Here is a 22,135-nt window from a genome sequence, read left to right on the forward strand (position 1 = left end):
CACTTCTCACAAATATATTTTCTTTCTAAATATAAAAAGTTTGGAGTATATAATCAGATTTTTTTAGTGCTAATAATAATTTCCTTTTTATTTGGACTTGGTAAATGGACGACTTTGATCATGAAATTACCTTGCGAGATGAGAATAGAAAAATATATCTTAAGACTGACAATTCTCAGTATACCAAAAGGCTTTTCACTATTACCTCTAACTCTGGTCATGATGAAAAGGACAACTTTGATCATGAGCTTATGTATAGTTGCACTCAACCTAACTCTTTTTGCACACAAACACCTAATGCTGTGTAGTATATTCATTTAACAACAATAAATCTTAAGATATACTTCTAAAATCAATTTTCTTATATTAAATAATAACTTCCCATATATCGATACCTAATTCATTTGGCTTTTGATTACATAACCAAAATTGGCTTCCATTGAATTAGGACGAGAAAATTCGATCATGCAAGATTTTTCTTTATTTATCCAAAAGGTTTTTCGATTTCCCTTTATTTTCAAGATATGTAGCTAGATTTCTTAAAGCAAACTGACCAATTTAATTAAATCTAATTAAGTACAGATATCTAATTCCAAAATCCCAAAATGTTGGTGTGATTTAGGTGCAACTCCTAATTAAATTAGTAACTCTCAAGTCAATTCCTTCTCTCTGCCAAAGGAAAAGCCTTCGTTTTCATGTAGATGGACTGATGGAGGGAGCTTAATTAAACATTACTGAATATATGACTTTAGCCCTTGATATTTAATTTTCTTCACATAAAACCCGTCATAAGTTTTTTACTCAAATAAAACCCATTAACTAGATTCCACATAAACAAATTCATTAATTATATTTGACTTTACACATTTAAAAATTTTCAATGCCCAAAACACTCCTATTTAAATGTTTGATGTACACAAGTAGTTCCATATAGATTGTAAGAGAGAATTAATGATTTTACGAAAATAATAAATAATAAATTTATTGCCTAATATATAATAACAACAAAACATGCCTAATATATGTAATAATACATGCTTAGTTAAGTCAACAAATTATATTTTTAAATATAAAGGTAGGAAAATTATTTCACACACATGTATATAACAAAAAAAAAAAAAAACGCCTGGCATACGTAATAATTTACCTACATAATAAAGCAAACCCAATGTATGCAAAATAATGTACCTACATAAAAAAATATTATTATTTTATTCAATACTATTTTACCTATTCTTTTGTACACATAAATTTACATATATATATATAGATTAATTAGTGTAATATGTTTGATCATATATGTAGTACTGTGCATATACATATATATATATATATATTTGAACGTATAGTAGCACAATATATATAGGTAAACTATATATATATATATATATATATTGAGCTTATGGTAGTACTATATACATTTGAACGTATATATATGTGTGTGTGTGTGTGTGTGTTAGGGGTAATAATATGCAATAAATTATTTATTCATTGTAATTAAGGTGAGTAATAATATTTATTGATTTATTTTGAATATCGTGGTACAAGTTGTAAATATTTTCTATTAATAGGTCAATTACTTTCCTACATGGCAATCACTTTTAAATTTAGGTTTTATTTAGACGTTTATGATTAGATGAGTTTTTATATAAGAAATTAGAGTTGCAAAGGTCTATATGTAAAGAACCCTAAACATTAATTAAATTTAGTTTCATGGTGCTTTCAAATGCTCATAGTCATACGACTCACAATCCTTCTTGCTGCCACCTGGCAAAGCAGTCATACGCATTTGTTGCTCAAATTTTTTATTTTATTTCACCAATACACATTCACAAGTGGACAATTGCTCGTGAACAAGAATAAGCAGTAACCACCAGCTCCATTTGAAGATGATTTTGCCACTTGGCTCATAGTCAGCCATTGATATCTGTGTAAACCATCAAGATCTTTAACGTGGTAGCTGCTGGTGCCTTTGATAATGGTAGAATTTTTGTCTATGAAATCATGCGTGTTAGAGAGAGATTCAAACTTTTGACAAGCGTTACTCTCAAAATTTAATGTGTTGTTTAACTGCTTTCGTGCACCCTAACCATGGAAAACTTTCAAAACCCAAAAACAACCAGGTTTAATTTGCAAGAAAAACTAGATAGCTAGGTTTGCTTAATTAATTAAAGTATGCACCAATTCAGCCAAATTATACTCAAAGTACCGTTGTCCTTTGTTGATTTTTTTAGAGGCTCATGTCTTTTTATGGAGAATGACTTACATGAAATAAGTTCGCTATTAATTAACATCATAGTTTAATAATGCAATGTTATATATAAGTTTCTTCTATATAACAATGTATTATATCAACGAAATATCATAATAACTCTAAATATATTTCATGTATAAGTTATTCTCATTTTCGTGGCCACGTAATAAAATTTCCATATAAGAAGAGGTCTATTTATTATAACGATATGAGCTAAGGTGCCTTACTGATATAGCATCTTTAAAAGTACTACAGTCTAATGATATTCCTCTTCATTTATAAGTGAAAGGTCTTAAGTTTGATTCTTGCCAAATGCGAATTTGAACCACATTCTTGCTAGGTCATTATGAGGCTTAACCCACTCTCCTACCCCTTTAGTATAGATAATATTGTTTGTTAAAAAAAAAAAAAAAAATCTATTATGGATTATTAGTCCAGTTTCCTTACTAGAGCAGCTAACTTGGCCTCCTTTTTTAATTATTAATTTATTTGTTTTATTTTATTAATTTCTATTGGATATTATTCTCTATGAGCCATCTGTTTGGTATAAAACCAAAGAATAGAAGCTAGCAAGAGTGCATTCCAATACCGGTGTCCTCCTCTTCCTAGTCGCTCATTCACCTTTTCTATTGCTTCTATAGCTTGTTCTTTCCTTTCATGCACTTATTGGAAAAGAATAAATTAAAAATTTTCTAGTAGTATATATAGTACTCTTTCTTATCAACACCCATCTCTTGCTTTTCTCTGGTAAGTTAGCTCTTGAATCCTTACATCTTCAAGTCTTCTTAATTCCTTTTTTTAAGTTATAAAGGAGGATTTCAAACTCAGGATCTTTAGCTATATATAAATATTTTCATCCGTACGTAGCTCGCTAGTACACACACACACACACACACACACACACACACATATATATATATATATATAAGCTTGTCCAAGACCAACGAGAAACCATTCTAGCTAGCTAGCCGGAGCGTTTGGAACAATAAGCTGAAAAATGGGAATTCAAGGAACTTTGGAGTACTTATCAGATGTACTAAGTAGTGCCAAAAAAGGCAAGAAGAAGCAAATGCAAACGGTAGCCGTCAAAATCAGGATGGACTGTGAAGGTTGTGCCCGCAAGGTCAAGAATGTCCTCTCCGGCGTAAAAGGTGCGCTTAATTAATTCATTTCCATATATTTTTTTGGAATGTTCGCTTATTAGACTGTGAATCTAAAACTTTAGTTTGGAATGTTCACTTATTCACAATAGGCTATCGTATGTATGCCTTAGTGATTTAAATAAATTCGAGCCTCTCCCTCCTATTCACAATTAGTTTTAGTGTGGAAACTAAACTTCCTCTGGTTTTGGTGTGAATTAATTCACTATGATGATTGTTTGCAGGTGCTAAATCTGTGGACGTCGACTTGAAGCAGCAGAAGGCAACTGTAACTGGATATAATGTTGAGGCAAAGAAAGTGTTGAAGGCAGCTCAGTCAACAAAGAAGAAGTGTGAGTTGTGGCCTTATGTTCCGTACAATCTGGTGGCTCATCCTTACATTTCTCAGGCATATGACAAGAAGGCACCTCCTAATATGGTCAGGAAAGTTGCCGACACTTCAAACATCACTGAGACTGCCGTGGACGACCGCTACATAGTCATGTTCAGCGATGACAATCCTAATGCCTGCTCTGTTATGTAGCTAGATTATTAATATATCTAAAATAATCATGTTAAAAATATTAAAGGTACAAGTCAGCAATACAGTTAGAAATATAGTTAGCAATACAGTTAGCAAGTTTGTTAGTATTTGGTTAGAGTTGTTAGGCTCACTAGTATAAAAACAAAGTGTGTAATCTTTATTTAGTTAGTCAATACAAATCATATTTCTCTCTTTAAACTCTCTCTCAAAGATCTCTGTGTTCATCCTTCTGTTCATCGTTTCTTCTTGATTTTCTCTTCAATTCCTAAACATTTCAATGTAGTTAACATGGTATCAAAGCCACTAGGCCCACGCCATGGATTTTGGTGGTTCCACTTCCCATTATTTTTCATTTGTTTTTAGCTTAATTTCTTTCCAAATTTTCATTAGATGTTATGATACGTTTCTGGGTGCTTCCGCGATCGTTCTTTTATTTCTGGGCTGATTTCTTTCTGATCAAATTCATGAGTCTCTCCGTTCCCGATCGAAAGCAAGAGATCGAAAGTTGGAGAAAATTTCAGAGCAAAAATGGAGGCGGAGCAAATGCAAAGAGTTGCATCTCCATCGTCGCAATCGGTTAAGGCATCGAAGACGAACATAATTCAGGTCTCCAACGCCAAGAAACCACTCTTCTTCTATGTCAATCTTGCTAAGAGGTACATAAAGTAGTACAATGAGGTTGAGCTCTCTTCACTGGGGATGGTAATCACCACGATTATCACTATTTCAAAAGATTTACTTAAAGATATGAATCTTTCTCTATTTTTGGGTTTGATTTTCTGTGACTCTTGGAATGTTTAGAGAAATGGAAATTGGTGAAAGTTCTTGCCTGGAATCGGAGATATTTCTAGAAGTGGGTGTTTCACCTTCTAACGAATCTACCCACGCTAGGAGTTATTCATATTAGTCTTCGAAAGGATCATCTGATTTTTTTGGGTAGCCAACCCACCAACCTAGCAGTCTACTTCCTCTGTATCTACACAATCTCAAAGCATCATGTTTTGCAGCTTCCATGAAATCTTCCTTCTCAATTGCATCTTCAAGTTGAAACTTGAGCATAGAGGCGAAGCTCTCAGCTTGTTCAACTTCGGAGAAATGGCAGCTCCATCGATTCCAATCTCATTCCAACGACGACCCGAATCGTTCACTAACATTTGATCTTCATCGGAATTGGGGTTTTCCTCAGAATCTTGTGCTGCTTCACCAGAATCTTGTGATTCTTGTTTGCTGGAATCTGGAATTTGTGTCTTCTTCCTCCCTAATGGGTTCTTGTCTATCATGTGTTCAATCTTATGCGTCAATGAAATTTCAGTAAAGTGATATATTTGGCAGGATGCGATGGTATCTTGGGTGGTCTACCTTTAGTGGATAATCTTGAGGAAGAGTGCATCAATCTTTTCTTCCTCATTGAAGCAAGCTTTTTCTCACGGGCAGCTTCCTGGAGGATCTTTTTTCCATTGACATATGCAATTGCATGTTGATGGCCACTTTCATTGGCAAGATCAAGATTTGCAGATTTTGGTATGGTTCTCTGCTTCTACCTTCCATAATGTTTCACTGAACCTGCACTAGATTTAGGTATGGTTCTTGAAGTTCTTGGAGTTTAGTTGTTGTTCTAGGATTGGTGATCTTGCTATAATCTTTTCTAGTGGCGCTGTTGGAATTAGGTCATTACATTTCTTTGTTTCCTTAATTCTGCACATAAGGTGTTTGTGTTTTTGGGTCAATGAAATTTTATGCAGTGTTGGTGTGAATTCGATATGATATATTTTAGGGTTTTGAGTATATGATTAAGGCTGATTGCAAGAAATGTTGGTAGTTGAAGAAATTTATGAAGTTGCTTGTTCAGAGAGTTGTCAATTGTTGAAGTTTATGAGTTTTATGAATTGAGAATTGATAAGGCCGATGCCAAGAATGTGTGAGTATATAGTATTCATTGAAGTTGATAATTGAAGAAGGTCGAAGTCAGAAAGTTAGTGAATTTGTTACGTATATTAAGTAGCATTTGTTGAATTTGTAGAGTTGTTGAAACTATTGAGTTGTTTTCTTTGAGAATTCGTGAAAGTTAGGAATACATTGTTGTTTCTTGAAAGTGTTTAGTCATCAATATGTCTGATAAATCAGTGAGAATTGAGAATTTGCTAGGAATGCTATCTTCCTTCGTTCTCTTAAATTCATGAAAGATTTAGTGACTGAATGTGTCTGTGTTACTCAATTAATTTGTTGCACGAAGTCAATTTTCTTGTGAGTTTTTCTGGCTTTTTCAAGTTGTGTCTGATATTTGGGTTAGAGATTGTTGCTCCAGATTGTTACTAAAATTCTGCTCAATCTCTTTATTGGGTTTAATGGTTATGCAAATATTGATATGTTTGGAGAAATGGGTATGGATTCTTGGGTTTAATTGCTACTAATATCTTTAGGGTGTTCATTGTTGAATTACTCATAAAATTTTGCAGTATCCAATTTTGTATCTCTGCTCACTGATTTTTTACAATTCTGTTAAGGAGTTAGTGCAGTAATTTTCTCTTATCTCAGCCTATAATGTTGAGTCTAACTAGCTCATTTGTTAGCATGTATCTATTGTAAGTCCGGTTATACAATGAAGTTTGAAGAAGTTGTTAACAGTAAATCCCACAAAGGATAATTCTGTGATGTGAATAGGTAAATCCCATGAAGGGTAGAAGAAGTTGTTAACGGTAAAACCCACAAAGGGTAATTCCGTGATGTAAGTAAGTAAATCCCACGAAGGGTAATCCTACATAGATGTTGATTTTTTGTTGTTGAAATTGTGAAGGCCGATGCCATTGTTAAGAGTAGTTGTTTTTGGGTGAAATTCACAAAGGGCAATCTCGTGGTACTATAGCTAAGGCTGATGCCACACTGTAGTTTGTTAATTTTCTGTTTTAAAGGCCAAAGCTAATGTTAAATGATGTTGTTGACGGTATATCCCATGAAGGGTAATCCTACAAGAAATTATGATAATCGGCATGAGGGTGTGTTACAACTTTACAAGAGGTTGTTCTTTGATTGAAGCTCCTACGAAAGGCAGAGGAATGTTGGACTTTTGGATGTGTGTAGCATAGTTCATGAAAAGGTCGAAAAGATTGAGGTACAAGATTACTAATTCAAGTTGTTCTTTTTCTAGTGTTAATGAATCTAAGCATGTCACTGAATTTGGGGAAGAAGTAGTAGAAAGGGCAATTTGTTTGATGATCATATCTGGTTGTGGAAGCAATTGGGGTCGAATTAGTTCTAACACTAAGTCTTTGAATAATAATTCCTTGTCTTTAGAGGTTCAATCACCAGGCTTAAAGAATTGGATCATGGGAAATAAGGGTGGTGTTTCTGTTTGTGGTGATACTGTGAAATTGGTTGATTGCATTTCAGTTTGTAAGAATGTCTTTGTTGAGAAGAAAGTTTTTGAATTTAGCAAAAATAATTTTAGGTTTGATAATGATGAGGAAAATAGTGTCGACATGGAAGATAGGTTCTTCAAGGGTGTTGCCAAGCTTGAATGCAGTGATAATTCAGCAGGAGAAGAGAAGACAAAAAGAGTTATTGAGAATATGGGTCACAAGTGCTCCATCTACTTGAAGGTGTTCGCAATAGGCCAAGCGTTGGGTGGCCACAAGAGAGTTCATTTCGGCAAAGACCCCAAGATAGGTACAGAAGAGTCCAGAGTGTTGAAGCAGCAGTTTTTTCTAACATTTGTGATGCATTTGTTCAACTCTATGTGCAGTTTTCTGGTTTCATAGTAGTGATTACAGATGTTCTTCCGATTTCAAACTGGGTTTCCCTAGTTAAGATTGAGGGGGAGTATTAAGGGTACAAGTCAACAATACAGTTAGAAATATAGTTAGCAATACAGTTAGCAAGTTTGCTAGTATTTGGTTAGAGTTGTCACTACCACAAAAAACACTTTGCGCGACGAAAAATTTCAAATTTTTTAATTTTTGTGTTTTAAAATTTTTTAATTAAAATAAATTAATTTAATATTTTGAGCAATGAAATATTTTGTCATGCAAGGTTTTTGACTTATTGTTTTATGATTTCTCTTATATTAATTTAATTATATTAATTTTTTCGAATTTTTACTTTTTAATTTTAATTTAATTGTATGATTTTATTTTTTTAATTACTTTAATTTAAATTGGCATATTCAAAATAAAATTACATATGAAAAATAGTGATCAAATTATCCAATATATATAATATATTCAAAATGTACACATAAATTAACAAAGTACAATAATAAAATCATAATACAAGTCTATTGTGGTGGTAGTGGTGGAGGATATGTTTCGATAGCATCCTAATCCTTAACCATCAAAGTCTCGACGATTCCCTACAAAAAAACAAATATGGTCAAATAACAAAAAAATAACATAAAATAATAACAAAAATTTGGCATAATCTCCCCTAAAATTGGTATACCCCAAACTCCAATCCTCACCCTATACTCAACCCCCAACCCCGCACAAAGTTAAAACTAACTCCAAAAACACATATTAATGAAAAAAAATTTAAAATTTGCGGAGAATATACATTTTGGCAAGATTGAATGAGAGGGAGGAGTGAGTGTGAGAGAATTAGAGGAGATAATGAGAGAGAGATGAGAGAGTGAGTGAGAGTGAGAGTGTGACATCCCACAACGCCCAGGGGAGTGATCCTTATATGTATATTCCCATCCATACTTAGCACGATGCCTTTTGGGAGCTCACTGGCTTCGGGTTCCATGGGAACTCCGAAGTTAAGCGAGTAGCGCGCGAGAGCATTCCCAGGATGGGTGACCCATCGGGAAGTTCTCGTGTGAGTTCCCAAAAACAAAACCGTGAGGGCGTGGTCGGGGCCCAAAGCGGACAATATCGTGCTATGGTGGTGGATCGGGCCCGGGAAGTGGTCCTGCCCGGGCCGGGATGTGACAGAGAGATGGTGAAGAGAGTGATGAGAAAGTGAGTGAGAGTGGCACATAGTGAAGAGAGAGATGATAGATTAAGTTAGAGGAGTGAGTGTGAGAGAGAGGGTTAGATTTGGGGAGAGGGAAAGAGAGATGAGAGGTAAAAGTAGAGAAAGCCATTGAGAAAATGGTTGAGGAGTTATTTTGGTTTCAAAAACCGTATCACTTTGCGCGACGAAGGATACGAGTTTGTGCGAAATATTGGTCGCGCAAAGTCTTAAAAAAATTAAAAAAAAATTCCCGCGTCCCATTTTTTGTGCCTGCCCAAATTTTTAGAGTTTTGCTTGACGAAAAATTGGTCGCGCAAAGTCTTAAAAAAATAAAAAATTCCCACATCCCATTTTTGGCTCCCGTCCAAATTTAAGGATTTTGCGCGATGAAATATTGGTTCCGCAGAGTGTTAAAATTTTTTTTTAAAAAAATTCAAAAATTTCCTGTGTCCATTGTTGGTGCCCCCCAAAATTTTTAGAGTTTTGCGCGACGAAGTGTTGGTCACGTAAAGTTTTGCGCGACAAAATATAGGTTCGTCGCGCAATATTTGTAAAAATAATTGTTATGAATAATAAAAAATAAAATAATTTTATTTTACAATTTAAAATATAAATAAATTAAAATAAATAGGGTTTAGGCGACCAAATGTGTTTTCATCATGCAAAGAAAATAACAAAAAATAAAGAAATAATTTAGTTTAACAATATAAAATATAAAAATAAGTAAATAAGGGTTAGGCGACAAAATATTGATATTCGTTGAGCAAAATTTTTGAAGAATAATAAAAACTTATGAAAACAACTATATCTTAAAATTTATAATGCAAAATTAAATAAAAAAATAAATTGGTTTGCCCGACACATGTTTACATTATGACGTTGCGCTATTGGTTTTTGTGCAACGACCCCATTGTGGCATCGCACAAGTCATATTTTTCTTTAAAAAAAAATTATTATAAAGTTTACTGAAAATTTGACTTTACTCCCTTCAAATTCTTTTTTTTTTTTTTTTTTTTTTTTTTTTTTTACATAAAACCCACAATAATATATTTTTTTTAACACCCAATCCTAACTACAATAATAAATTTAAAGCTACTAATATATATATATATATATATATATATATATATATATATATATATATATATACCATTCAATTTCTTAAGTGTTATACGTACAAAATAAATAAATTTAAAGCTACTTAATAAATACACACACACACACACACACCATTTAACGATCCAACCGTCAAACTTGTTTGTATATACTTTGAGATCGTATACCCCAAAAATTGCAAAACAACACATTCAGAAATCAAGTAACTGAACAAAACTTTTCGATGGTTATAAATAAAAAATCACGATTTAACGGTTATTTTAACTCCGATTTTGATGATTTTTTACAGCTACACTCCTTGATCCTATATGAATATAATGAATGAAAATAAACTCAAAGTGTTAGTGAATCTATTGTTTTGATGGGATACACATTCTACAAAACTAGTTTCAATGATCCAACCGTCAAACTTGTTTGTATATACTTCGAGATCATATAGCCCAAAAATCGCAAAAAACAAACATTCAGAAATCTAGTAACGGGACAAAACTTTTCAACGGTTATAAATGAGAAATCACGATTTCACGGTTATTTTAACTCCGATTTTGATGATCTTTTACAGCTACACTCCCTGACCCTATATGAATACAATAATTGAATTTGATCTTCAATTTAAAATATTTACACTAGTCTTATGTTATATGTAATGAAAGTATAAATAAACTCTTAATTGTTAGTGAATATATTGTTTCGATGGGATACGCATTCTATGAAAGTAGTTTCAACGATCCAACCGTTGTATATATTTCGAGATCATATGCGCCAAACATCGGAAAAAACAAACATTCAGATATCAAGTAATGGGACAAAACTTTTCAATGGTTATAAACAAAAAATCACGATTTAACGGTTATTTCAACTTTGATTTTGATGAGTTTTTGCAGCTACAATCCTTGACCCTATATGAATACAATGAACAAATTCGATTATCAATTTAAAATATATATTTTCTAACAAAAATTCAATCCGAACTACAATAATATATTTTTCTAAAAAAAATCTAATCCTAACTAAAATAATAAATTTAAAGCTACTTAATAAATATATATACTGTTCAATTTCTTAAGTGTTATACGTACAAAATAAAAAACGAAAAAAAATTGGTTTAGGCGACGAAATATTTGGATTACGTCACGCAAAGATTTTAAAAAATAAAATTTTTATTTTATTTATTTTTGTAAAGACTTTGCACAACGAAGTGTGTTTCATCGCGCAAGACTTTGCGCGATGATATTGTTTGTTGTTCAAAGTGACTTCATGCGATGATGTGTGTTTCGTTGCGCAAGACTCTGCGCGACGAAGTTTTGAATTTCATCGCACAAGGGATTTTTTTTACTAGTGTGTTAGGCTTACTAGTATAAAAACAAAGTGTGTAATCTTCATTTAATTCAGTCAATACAAATCATATTTATCTCTCTAAACTCTTATCTCAAAGATCTCTATGTTCATCTTTCTGTTCATCGTTTCTTCTTGATTTTCTCTTCAATTCCAAACATTTCAATGTAGTTAACAAAAAAATGGATTAATTAACAAAATTGTGTTTTATGTGAGGCTGACATGCGTTTTGTTCATGGGTTTTGGTTAGAAGTTTGAACTGTCATATTTGCGTGGAGTTTTTGTGATTACAAGAGAAATATTAACCAATATTTTTTTACACCTCTAGCAATATTTTCAGAGATTAGGCCAAAGCTGAATACGTGGTTCATATGAAGATATAAGAATGTTAAAACCCTTTTTAGTTACGTGCCCCAGCAATAGATTAATTAATGAATTAATGCAGAAATGTAGGTGGGTTTTAGTCATAGAGTTTGAGTTTTATCTATGGTTTATCTGTGACATCCCACATCGCCCAGGGATGATCCTTATATGTATATTCCTATCTCTACCTAGCACGAGGCCTTTTGGGAGCTCACTGGCTTTGGGTTCCATGGGAACTCCGAAGTTAAGCGAGTAGCGTGCGAGAGCATTCCCAGGATGGGTGACCCATCGAGAAGTTCTCGTGTGAGTTCCCAAAAACAAAACCGTGAGGGCGTGGTTAGGGCCCAAAGCGGACAATATCGTGCTACGATGGTGGAGCGGGCCCGGGTTGTGGTGGGGGCCCAGGCCGGAATGTGACAATTTGGTATCAGAGCCTAACCCTGGCCGCGTGTGTGCCGACGAGGACATCGGGCCCCTAAGGGGGGTGGATTGTGACATCCCACATCGCCCAGCGCGCGAGAGCATTCCCATGATGGGTGACCCATCGGGAAGTTCTCGTGTGAGTTCCCAAAAAAAAAATCGTGAGGGCATGGTTGGGGCCCAAAGCGGACAATATCGTGCTACGGTGGTGGAGCGGGCCCGGGAAGTGGTTCCGCCCCAGGCCGGGATGTGACATTTGGTATCAGAGCCTAACCCTGGCCGCGTGTGTGCCGACGAGGACGTCGGGCCCCTAAGGGGGGTGGATTGTGACATCCCACATCGCCCAGGGGTGATCCTTATATGTATATTCCCATCTCTACCTAGCACGAGGCCTTTTGGGAGCTCACTGGCTTCGGGTTCCATGGGAACTCCGAAGTTAAGCGAGTAGCGCGCGAGAGCATTCCCAGGATGGGTGACCCATCGGGAAGTTCTCGTGTGAGTTCCCAAAAACAAAACCGTGAGGGCGTGGTTGGGGCCCAAAGCGGACAATATCGTGCTACGGTGGTGGAGCGGGCCCGGGAAGTGGTTCCGCCCCGGGCCGAGATGTGACATTATCCAAAAGCAAATTTGAGAATTTTTTAATCTCAAATGACGTGATAATGTTTTATGGGACAATTTGGATGTGGTCCCTAACTACCAATATTTTTTTATTCAAACCTTCGTGGTTTTTTGTTTTTTTATTGAAGTCCCTAACATTAATGTAATAATGTATTTCTATGTAGGCTATTATATTTTTAAATTAAAAATGAAATTTGTAATTGTTTATATTAATGAGATTATAAATAAAACTCATAATTTATGGGAATAAAAATATTAAAAATAAATTATACTCTTCAATATATTATATATATATATATACACACACATATGGGTATGTTCATCAAAACTAACCAAAAACTTATTGTACCAAAACATATGTACATTTTTCAAACACACAAAAAAAAAAAAAAAAAGATATTAGGCTTAATAACATTATTAAATTTCTTCTATTAAGCTTGACATGATACATTTTCTAATAAATAGAATGTACCCATATAAGTATAAAAAATGGATTAGAGAAAAATTGAATGGATTTTATATAAAAAATGGGTACATTTTATATTAAAAAAAAAGTACATTTTTCATATAACAAATTGGTATATTTAAGAATGGGTACATGTAACATCCCACATCGCCCAGGGGAATGGATCATGTAAGCCTTATATGTATATTCCCATCTCTACCTAGCATAAGGTTTTTTGGGAACTGACTGGCTTCGGATTTCATCGGAACTCCAAAGTTAAGCGAGTTCGCGCGAGAGCAATCCCATGATGGGTGACCCACTGGGAAGTTCTCGTGTGAGTTCCCAGAAAAAAAACTGTGAGGGCGTGGTCAGGGCCCAAAGCGGACAATATCGTGCTACGGTGGAGTCGAGCCCGGGCTGGGATGTGACAATTTGGTATCAGAGCCAATCCTTGGCCGAATGTGTGCTGACGAGGATGTCGGGCTCCTTAAGGGGGTGAATTCTAACATCCCACATCGCCTAGGGGAATAGATAATGTAAGCCTTATATGTATATTATCATCTCTACCTAGCACGAGGCCTTTTGGGAATTCACTAGCTTCGGATTCCATCAGAACTCTGAAGTTAAGCGAGTTCGTGTGAGAGCAATCCCATGATGGGTGACCCACTGAGAAGTTCTCGTGTGAGTTCCCAGAAACAAAACCATGAGGGCTTGGTTGGGGCCCAAAGCGGACAATATCGTGTTACAGTAGAATCGAGCCAGGGATGTGGTGGGGGCCCGAGCCGGGATATGATAGTACATATAATTTTAAAAAATTGAAATTTTTTTATAAAAATTTAATGGGTACAAACTTATTCTAATTATATTATATATATTTTAGAAATGTTTAAATTGAAAATTAATTAGGAGTTTAATAAGGGTGTGAGTATTAAAAATTTAAATCAATTACTAATTTTGTATTATAAAAATTACGTAACTTACATGTAATTCATTAATATATTAATGTTAGGGACTTTGATCAAAATCTAAAAACTGATAAGATCTTAGTACATTAATATTAGAAATTAGGGACCAGATACTAATTTTTCCATGTTTTATTTATTTGTATTTCGACACTTTAAACTTTTTATATTTTGGGACTTTGAAAAAAAAAAATATAACCCTTTCTAAAGAAAACAACATCTTGTCATATCAATATTTCTAGTTGAGGGTGTATATTAGGATGTAAAACACGCATACATCACTTGTTGGTCGAAAATATTTTCAGTGAAGGATGTAAAATACGCATCATCTTGACCGAAAATGTAAATTGCTTGGTGACCAAATTTAGGAATATATTCGATGACTGAAATAGATTAAATAGTATGGATCGAATTGAGATCCAATGGTATTGGCTGAAAAGTAGTGTGGGTTGTTATGAGACAGCTACTCATATCCAATCTGAATTATTATATGTTGGTAAGTGGGGCTCTTCTCAAAAGTGGGTTTTTTGGCCTTTTTGTTTTTTTTGGGTATTGTGGCAGTAGATCTGAGTGCTATGTACATTCTTAATGCATACTAGCATAAGGCCACATGCAGTGTCTGAATTTTTTTTTTATTTGTTTTTTTGTTTTTAAAGTGGAAGAAGGAAGATAGTGAGAGAGAATGTGGGAGTGAGAGAGAGCTTTAATTTTTAATTTTTATTTTAGTTTTTATTAAAAGCTATGGTAGAATCACATGTAGGTGAAACTTTGAAAAAAACAGCAAAATTTTGGTTATGTGAAATTACATTTCTGTCCATATTTCTTATTCATGTTCAGTTTTAATTAAAAAGTTAAACTGGTAATTTTATAGGATTTTGATTGACAATGAGTGTTTTTCTTTGTTAATATGTAGTTTAGATTTAAAGCAATAATTAACCAATAATTAAGGTTACGTGGTGTTGCAAGAAAGAAAGAAATAATTGACAATAGTTTACCCAGAAAGTTTGGTAATTTACGTATTTTAATTGGAAAGATATTACGAACAACTCACTAATATTAAGATTGGTCTATTACTATAAAGATTAGTGGGTACGTAACTTTGAAAAAAATAGAATAGCTCATGAAAGGGACTGTATTTACGCTATGTTTAAGTAAGGGATTTTTAAGTCTTAAAGGATTATTTAGACCAAAGTATTAAGAAATGATCTACAAAATATTAGATGAACGATGTTAAGATGTCTTCTGCCTTCCATAAAAGCATGCGAGAGATATTTGTAAATCTCTAATTAGAAGGGATCATTTTGCATATCTCTTTCCATTGCTTTATAAGGCATTTCTAATTTTTCAAACATTAGGCTTTAGGTTCTTAAACCCACTGTTCAGCATTTTATCTTTCAATTTAAAAGTTTTTCCCTCTTGGCTTTCTTTTGAGCCATTCCTACAAGCATACCCTCAACAGCCTTCTCAACCTCCTCCGGTGGCTCTTCTGGTGGAGAGATCTTTTAGTGTGATCGATACACAGGATGGTACACTACGTGTAACTATACAAATTGTGGGATATGTGTGTTAAAAAATTAATAACTTAAAAAATAAAATTTTCCATTACTTATATAGAAACATGTAGTATACCAATTGTATTCCGATTACAATGAAAAATTTCTCCTTCTAATGGCTCGAAGTCAAAAAGGCCAATTCCTTTTTGACGTCCCTTATTGGTTGTACATTGAGAGCAATGACATCTGGACATATTGTATAAGGGTAATGTTAAGAAGACTAAATTTGTAGACAATATTTGCAAACTAAAACCGAACATATTGTATAAGGGTAATGTTAAGAAGACAAAATTTGTAGACAAAATGTGCAAACTAAAACCGAGGCATGTGTTATAAACTTATAAGATAAGTAGATGGGCGAATTGATCTGTTCCAATCTTTTATATATATATATATATTAATGTCTTTCGCTTATACCATATCACGTGATATACTCGAAATACACTGAAAAAAATAGTCGTCACAAGGGAATATGGAAAGATATATAGATACAAGAGATCACTGGGTACAATGCATGGAAACTCAAAATGGCTTTTATGGGGAAGCCAAGTAGTTTTTAGGAGTTCATTTGCCAGACTATTTCCAAGACTACAAAAAAAAAATTGATGAAAGTAGGTCTTTGGCAACTAGCTAGCCAGGGGATTCATTTGCGCTGTCTTGTACGTAAACCTTGGTTGTCCTTTCGGATCCTGCAGGAGCATACATGGGATTTTGGCACCTGCTATTGTTGCGGTCGTATTTTTCATCTAACTGCAGGAACATTAACTTATTGTTGATGTTTTCAAATAGGGGATTGTACGTAAGTAAGGTCATTTCCGGTCATAGAAGGTTAAATGTAGTTTTTTATTATAGTTTAGTCATTTCAAAATTAATATTTAAAAAATTACTTTAGAATTTCATCCCTAAGGACGGAAAGGGACCATCTCACGATCCCTTTCTCCTAATTCACCAAATCAGGGAATTCGTACCATTGAAATTTGATCCAACGGTTACAAACAGGGAGCCACTTTAAAAGTTATAATAATTTCAGCCATTGAATCAAATTTTAATGGCACAAATTCCAGATTAGGAGAAAGAAATCCGAAGAGGATCCCTTTCCCCCAAGGACCCCAACCATGTAAGGTTATATTTTATTTTTCCACGTATTTTACTACTTTTTGGCCAATTCTCCAGGAAGGGCTAAACGTAGCCCTTGACTATTATTAAGCCCTCTGAAAATAGTATTTTAAAAATTACTTTAAAATTTTTTTATTTTTTTTTCATCTCTAACAATGCAAGGTTATATTTTATTATCCTTTATATTTATCATTTTTTGAAGCCAAACTTAGCCTTTTTTTGGGCCAACATGTTCCTTACCCGACGGCAAAACATAACTTGATTCTTTTAACCCTTTTATTGGAGACTGATTTTATTAATTGTAAAACTAAATATAGCCTATAGCCATTCGGTGAAGAGCCTAATAAAGGAAAACCCATACAAGATTATGCTAATCCTCATGCTATGGAATTAAGGTGGGCCCCAATATTCAACAGTGAAACAGTTTGGGGCCCATTCAAAGAAGAATAGTGTTATTTATACACTGATTTTTAGCTCTCACACACACTTGTTAATTTTTTGTCATTGATCTTCTTGAATTCATTTGATTTACCAATCAAAAATTAAAAAAGATGCATAAGAAGTAAAAATAAGTATGTGAATAATATCACCCTTTAAAGAATTATAATAAGCCAATGATCATTCCATTAGTATATGGACCGTCCAATCCTTTGGCCTCTCGATCTATGTTGTCCTATCTCTCCTCCCTCACATTTATAACCATATTCCCCTCTCCCTCTTTCTCCCTCTCTCGAACCCAACCACCCTTCTTTTAAGCTGCTTCTTTTCATGCATTGTTCATATATAGGAATTAGACGATACACTTCACAATTTTCCTTCTTAAAACAACGTCTCTTAGATTTTTTTTTTTCTTTTTTTTGTTCCCCTCATAGATTTAGACGCATGCCAGATCAAGATGGGTCGTGTTAAGTTGGAGATAAAGAGAATAGAAAACAACACTAATCGACAAGTTACATTCTCAAAGCGTAGAAATGGACTCATTAAGAAAGCTTATGAGCTTTCCATCCTTTGTGATATTGACATTGCTCTTATCATGTTCTCTCCCTCTGGTCGCCTTAGCCATTTTTCCGGCAAAAGAAGGTTCTACTATCCATAATTTCTCACTTTTTATATGTTCTTCATTCGTTTAAGAAGGATGCATGTGTTGCAGTTGTTTTAAATTTGCATGTAACATTTAACAGATTCATGTTCTTTTAAATAGAGAAAGTGATGAATATATATGAGAAATTGTTGAGAGTTGTACACTTAAATTGAACTCAATATGCTTTTCCGGATTTTCATAATCTTTACTATGTGATTAATGTTGTGATAGAAGTGAATAGTCTTCAAAATCATTCTAAGAAGTGGCATGGTTTCTACACATCCATATTTTTTCTGGTATTTGCACCTGCATTAACATAAGCCTGGGGAATAGGATCATTGACCACAATGATTGAACATCCTTTGCATCTCTAATTAGGGAGAAAGTAAATGCTAATGACAATCGTGCACGCGTATTAAAATAATTAATCTGTTATTTATGTATGTTTATGGCCAACCACGTGTATTTATATATTCAAACAATGCATGTTCTTGTTTAGCAAATGGAAATTGTGTTCAATTAAGCTTTTAAAAAGGATTCAGGAACCTCTGTATGTTTTTTTGTTGCAATACTATACAAGAAAACATGCAGAGAATACAAATCCCTTAAAAAGTATTCAATTGAAAGAAAAAAACTCTTAAAAGGCAACAATCATTTCGCATTTTTTTGGTTCATTCCCTAAGTGTGATTATCCAAACAACCTCCTGTTGACTAGTTCCAAATTAGAGTATAGATGTTCCATTGCTATTTAATCATATATTGATACAAGCTTACGGGTTTATCATTTTATTTCTCTTTTTCCTATTGGTTTGGGTTTATTAATTATAATTCAATTCAAATTATCTGTTCTGATAAAAATGTTATTGTGAAATCAGGATTGAGGATGTGTTCACTCGCTACATTAATCTCCCCGACCAAGAAAGAGAGCAGTATGTGCGCTTAAACTCGAATTACTTTATATTTAGGGTAGTGTTATACACACGTTTTTTTAATTTAATTTATTTTTTAATTTTTTTAATTTTTAATTTTTATATATATTGTTAACATACTTTCAGTTAATTTTTGTCCTTTGGTAGTTTCAATTCATTCGATTTGATGACCAGAAGTTGAGATGAGTGTGTTTATAGCAGCTTCCTATATTTATTACCAAATAAATAAAAAAAAAAGATTGGATGATTTGGAATTTTATCCATTGGTCAGCTATTTGATTATACCTATATTTTCTTATTTTCGCAGCGCTATAATTTTTCCTGATCACAACAGACACCCGTATGCTCTTGGTCCCTATAGAATTATCAGTCTCAAAGTTCATCATTTTATTAAACCTTTGATTTTTTTTTTCTCGAATTTGTCAAATAATTTGTTCATTGTCTTTTTTGCAGCGATCTTCAAAACAAAGAGGTCAGATGCATGATATCTAGCAATGTACCCAATAATTTTATCTTGTGGTTTTTCATATTAATTTTTCAAGAGAAAATTAAATGAAGGCATACGTATACGATGTCTTTTTTTTTTTTTCTGCAGTATTTGCTAAGGGTCCTTCAGCAACTAAGAAGTGAAAATGATATTGCTCTACAACTTGCCAAGTTTGTTTTCCTCTTCTGCTTACATGTTATTAGAACGCATATTGTTCTCAACCTTCTAAAATTAGTAAAGTTCAAGAAAAAAACAAATTTAAAAAACATTTCCTTATTCCTTCAAGTGATTTTGTTTGCTATAAATTAGTTTATTGATTTTGTTCGTTTCTTCCTTGTATGATGTCAACTCTGATTACTTCGACTGGGGGTAGTCCTACTGCTGTTAGCTCGGAAATTGAGGTACAAACTTTGTTACCTTTTGTGAGGTTGTTTTTGTAAGCTACATGGCAATATCAATATTCGAGGGGGACATAATAAGACGTTTATAATTATTTTTTTTAGTTTTTTATTTTCAGGTTTTCACTTTCTGAAAACTGAATATTAAAATTTTGTTTGATAATTACTTTTAATTTTTAATTTTTTAAAAAAATACTGCGGTACATCGTCCAATTTTTGCTCATGGTTACGTGGTTATTTTTTTCGTCGGAACCTTGACATGGTTAAATTTCACTTTCCATGTAGGAGCTTCAACAGGAAATTGGTGGGCTACAACAACAACTTCAAATGGCTGAGGAGCAGATAAGGTAAAAGATAAAAAAGAACCTGCAAACTATATATGAATATGATAAATGTGTCCACTGACTATTTGAGAAAAGAAAAGAAAATCGAAAATGCTATTTACGCTCTCAGTTATTTGTCAGTGAGCTTCGTTTTTCTTTTTAAGCTATATAAATTTATATTTGACGAATGTTAAATGTATATAGGATATATGAGCCAGATCCACTAAAAATGACATCTACGGCGGAGATTGAATCCTGTGAGAAAAGCCTAATGGACACATTGACGAGTGTTATGCAGAGAAAGGTTTGAGGCACCCCACTTAATTAAATTTTTTTTTATCTGGTTTCTTATGAGTAAGAGAACATCAAGTATGATCTATATTTTCAAATTTCAGGAATATTTGTTGAGCAATCATCTATCTTCCTATGATCCCTCAGGAATACAGGTAACAAAACAAAAAAGGAATGTCATTAAGCATGTACTTAGATACATTAAAATTAAAAATTAAAAAGAAGTTAGATTTTTAATTGAGAGGTTAGCATAGTCTTGATAATTTTATGTATGCATGCACAGCAAGTGTTGCCAGGCTCCTTCGAGAATGAGGTGGCAGGTTGGTTGTCTAGCGCTGGTCACAACCAAGCCCAAATTTACGATGCATCTGCTCCCTTGGAGCATCAACTTAGGTACCTACTTAACTATATTTCTTGAGTTAATTATATTTTACACCATTTGAGTTTGAGATGGTTTTCAAAATTGGTCATGAAGATTTAATTTTCTTATATTGCAGTTTGAGGTTTTGAAATTATATCAACTTATACACTCTTTATATCTGAAAGTCTAATCATCTACTTTTTTTTTTTGTCAATGTGGTGCAAATGCTGCTTAAATGTCAACCTAATCATGGTGTAATATGTGAAACCTAAATTTTGTGTCTCATTTTGAAAATCACCCCAAATTTAAAGGGTGTAAAATGTAGCTATCCATTTTATTCTTTAATTTATATACAGAAAAAAAAATTATTGAAAGTTTTTACGATATTGTCTTTTAAATATAGGAATTTGTCATCGACACTGTATGATCCGTTTTCACAAGGACCAAGTTCGAATGCAGATCCAAGTACCATAGCGCAGTGTCATGTGAGTGTCGCAAATGCTAGTGATGGAGAGCTTTCATCTTGGCCTCAGACTTACACTACTTCCTCAGGACACCCCTCCACCCTCATTTCTCCAACCTTGTTGCCACAATATCAGGTTTAGTTCAACCTTCTACATGCATTCTATGTATTCATCTTTCAATCTCAGTAGGAGTGCCAAAGTATACGGTTAATCACCTAATTACTAGGTTGTTTCAAACATGATTTTTTTTTTAACAAACATGATTTTATTTAATCAAAGTTTAAATTCATATTTTATTCTATACTTTAAAACATAATTCTACTTAGCCATAGGTTCTGATTCACAGTCAACTTCAAAATATATACTTGATTGTTAGACAAAATTTTCTTTTTAACCAAACTGTTAATCATGATGACATATTTAGGTTTTTAGACATAATTTGACCTAACCAATGATTGTTATTCACAAATTACAATCTAATATGACTGCCGAATTAGAGAAAAGTTCCTACCACGTTTATGATTTATGTGACAGTGAATTTATATGCATGTTAACGAACAGTGAACATGATTTCACATTCAAATATGGTTAAATCATAATCAATATATGGTTATGATTCACTTCGACACATTAATCATATGGTTCACCAACATAACGTTTTAGTACACTCTGAATCATGACAACTTAATGTATATGATTGGTTGATATGTTTGAAATTCCAGCCCAAGTACTCCTCTTGTGATTTTTTTTGCAAGTCATGAATTTATATTTTTGATGTGAATTAGGATTATAAAATTCAAATGCTAATTAAGTGACTTAATCTAAATGATGATGCAATTAAGCAGCATTCGATGGTAGGCTCCAACATGGCAGAAATAATGCCACATGAGCAGGTGGAGATCCCAGTTAGCAGCTCCAGTGTACAAGCTTACAATGAAGCTGCAGATTATAATCATGAAAACAAAGTTCCTCAGCTTAATGGGCATTGA

The 22,135-nt window shown here is 33.5% G+C and overlaps 3 protein-coding genes across 3 annotated transcripts; all 3 read left to right on the forward strand.

Annotated features, from left to right (window-relative positions):
• Nucleotides 1-2,848: 2,848 nt before the first annotated feature.
• Nucleotides 2,849-4,127, forward strand: LOC103937315 (heavy metal-associated isoprenylated plant protein 24-like). Its single transcript, XM_009347252.3, has 2 exons — nucleotides 2,849-3,405; nucleotides 3,639-4,127. Exons 1-2 carry the CDS (start codon nucleotides 3,252-3,254, stop codon nucleotides 3,935-3,937), a joined length of 453 nt encoding a protein of 150 aa, XP_009345527.1. The 5' UTR covers nucleotides 2,849-3,251; the 3' UTR covers nucleotides 3,938-4,127.
• Nucleotides 4,128-7,023: 2,896 nt separating this feature from the next.
• Nucleotides 7,024-7,692, forward strand: LOC125476069. The gene has a single exon (XM_048581801.1). It carries the CDS (start codon nucleotides 7,024-7,026, stop codon nucleotides 7,690-7,692), a length of 669 nt encoding a protein of 222 aa, XP_048437758.1.
• A 9,821-nt stretch (nucleotides 7,693-17,513) lies between these two features.
• LOC103937323 (agamous-like MADS-box protein AGL104) lies at nucleotides 17,514-22,135 on the forward strand. The gene is made up of 12 exons (XM_048581829.1): nucleotides 17,514-17,892; nucleotides 18,769-18,822; nucleotides 19,130-19,162; nucleotides 19,276-19,318; nucleotides 19,418-19,479; nucleotides 19,683-19,710; nucleotides 19,993-20,054; nucleotides 20,235-20,334; nucleotides 20,426-20,476; nucleotides 20,605-20,714; nucleotides 21,086-21,281; nucleotides 21,992-22,135. Exons 1-12 carry the CDS (start codon nucleotides 17,708-17,710, stop codon nucleotides 22,133-22,135), a joined length of 1,068 nt encoding a protein of 355 aa, XP_048437786.1. The 5' UTR covers nucleotides 17,514-17,707.

This window comes from the organism of the source record quoted next, unplaced genomic scaffold, assembly GCF_019419815.1.
Source record: "Pyrus x bretschneideri cultivar Hongxiangsu unplaced genomic scaffold, Pyrus_bretschneideri_v1 Contig17, whole genome shotgun sequence".
Lineage (NCBI taxonomy): Eukaryota > Viridiplantae > Streptophyta > Magnoliopsida > Rosales > Rosaceae > Pyrus > Pyrus x bretschneideri.

Bases quoted from the DNA above. Each gene is read 5' to 3' on its own strand.
- LOC103937323 (XM_048581829.1), top strand. From the start codon at position 17,708: ATGGGTCGTGTTAAGTTGGAGATAAAGAGAATAGAAAACAACACTAAT. The intron at 19,163-19,275 runs GTATGCTCTTGG...TCTTTTTTGCAG, and splicing joins CCTGATCACAACAGACACCC to CGATCTTCAAAACAAAGAGG. The intron at 20,477-20,604 runs GTAACAAAACAA...ATGCATGCACAG, and splicing joins ATGATCCCTCAGGAATACAG to CAAGTGTTGCCAGGCTCCTT.
- LOC103937315 (XM_009347252.3), top strand. From the start codon at position 3,252: ATGGGAATTCAAGGAACTTTGGAGTACTTATCAGATGTACTAAGTAGT. The intron at 3,406-3,638 runs GTGCGCTTAATT...GATTGTTTGCAG, and splicing joins TGTCCTCTCCGGCGTAAAAG to GTGCTAAATCTGTGGACGTC.
- LOC125476069 (XM_048581801.1), top strand. From the start codon at position 7,024: ATGAAAAGGTCGAAAAGATTGAGGTACAAGATTACTAATTCAAGTTGT.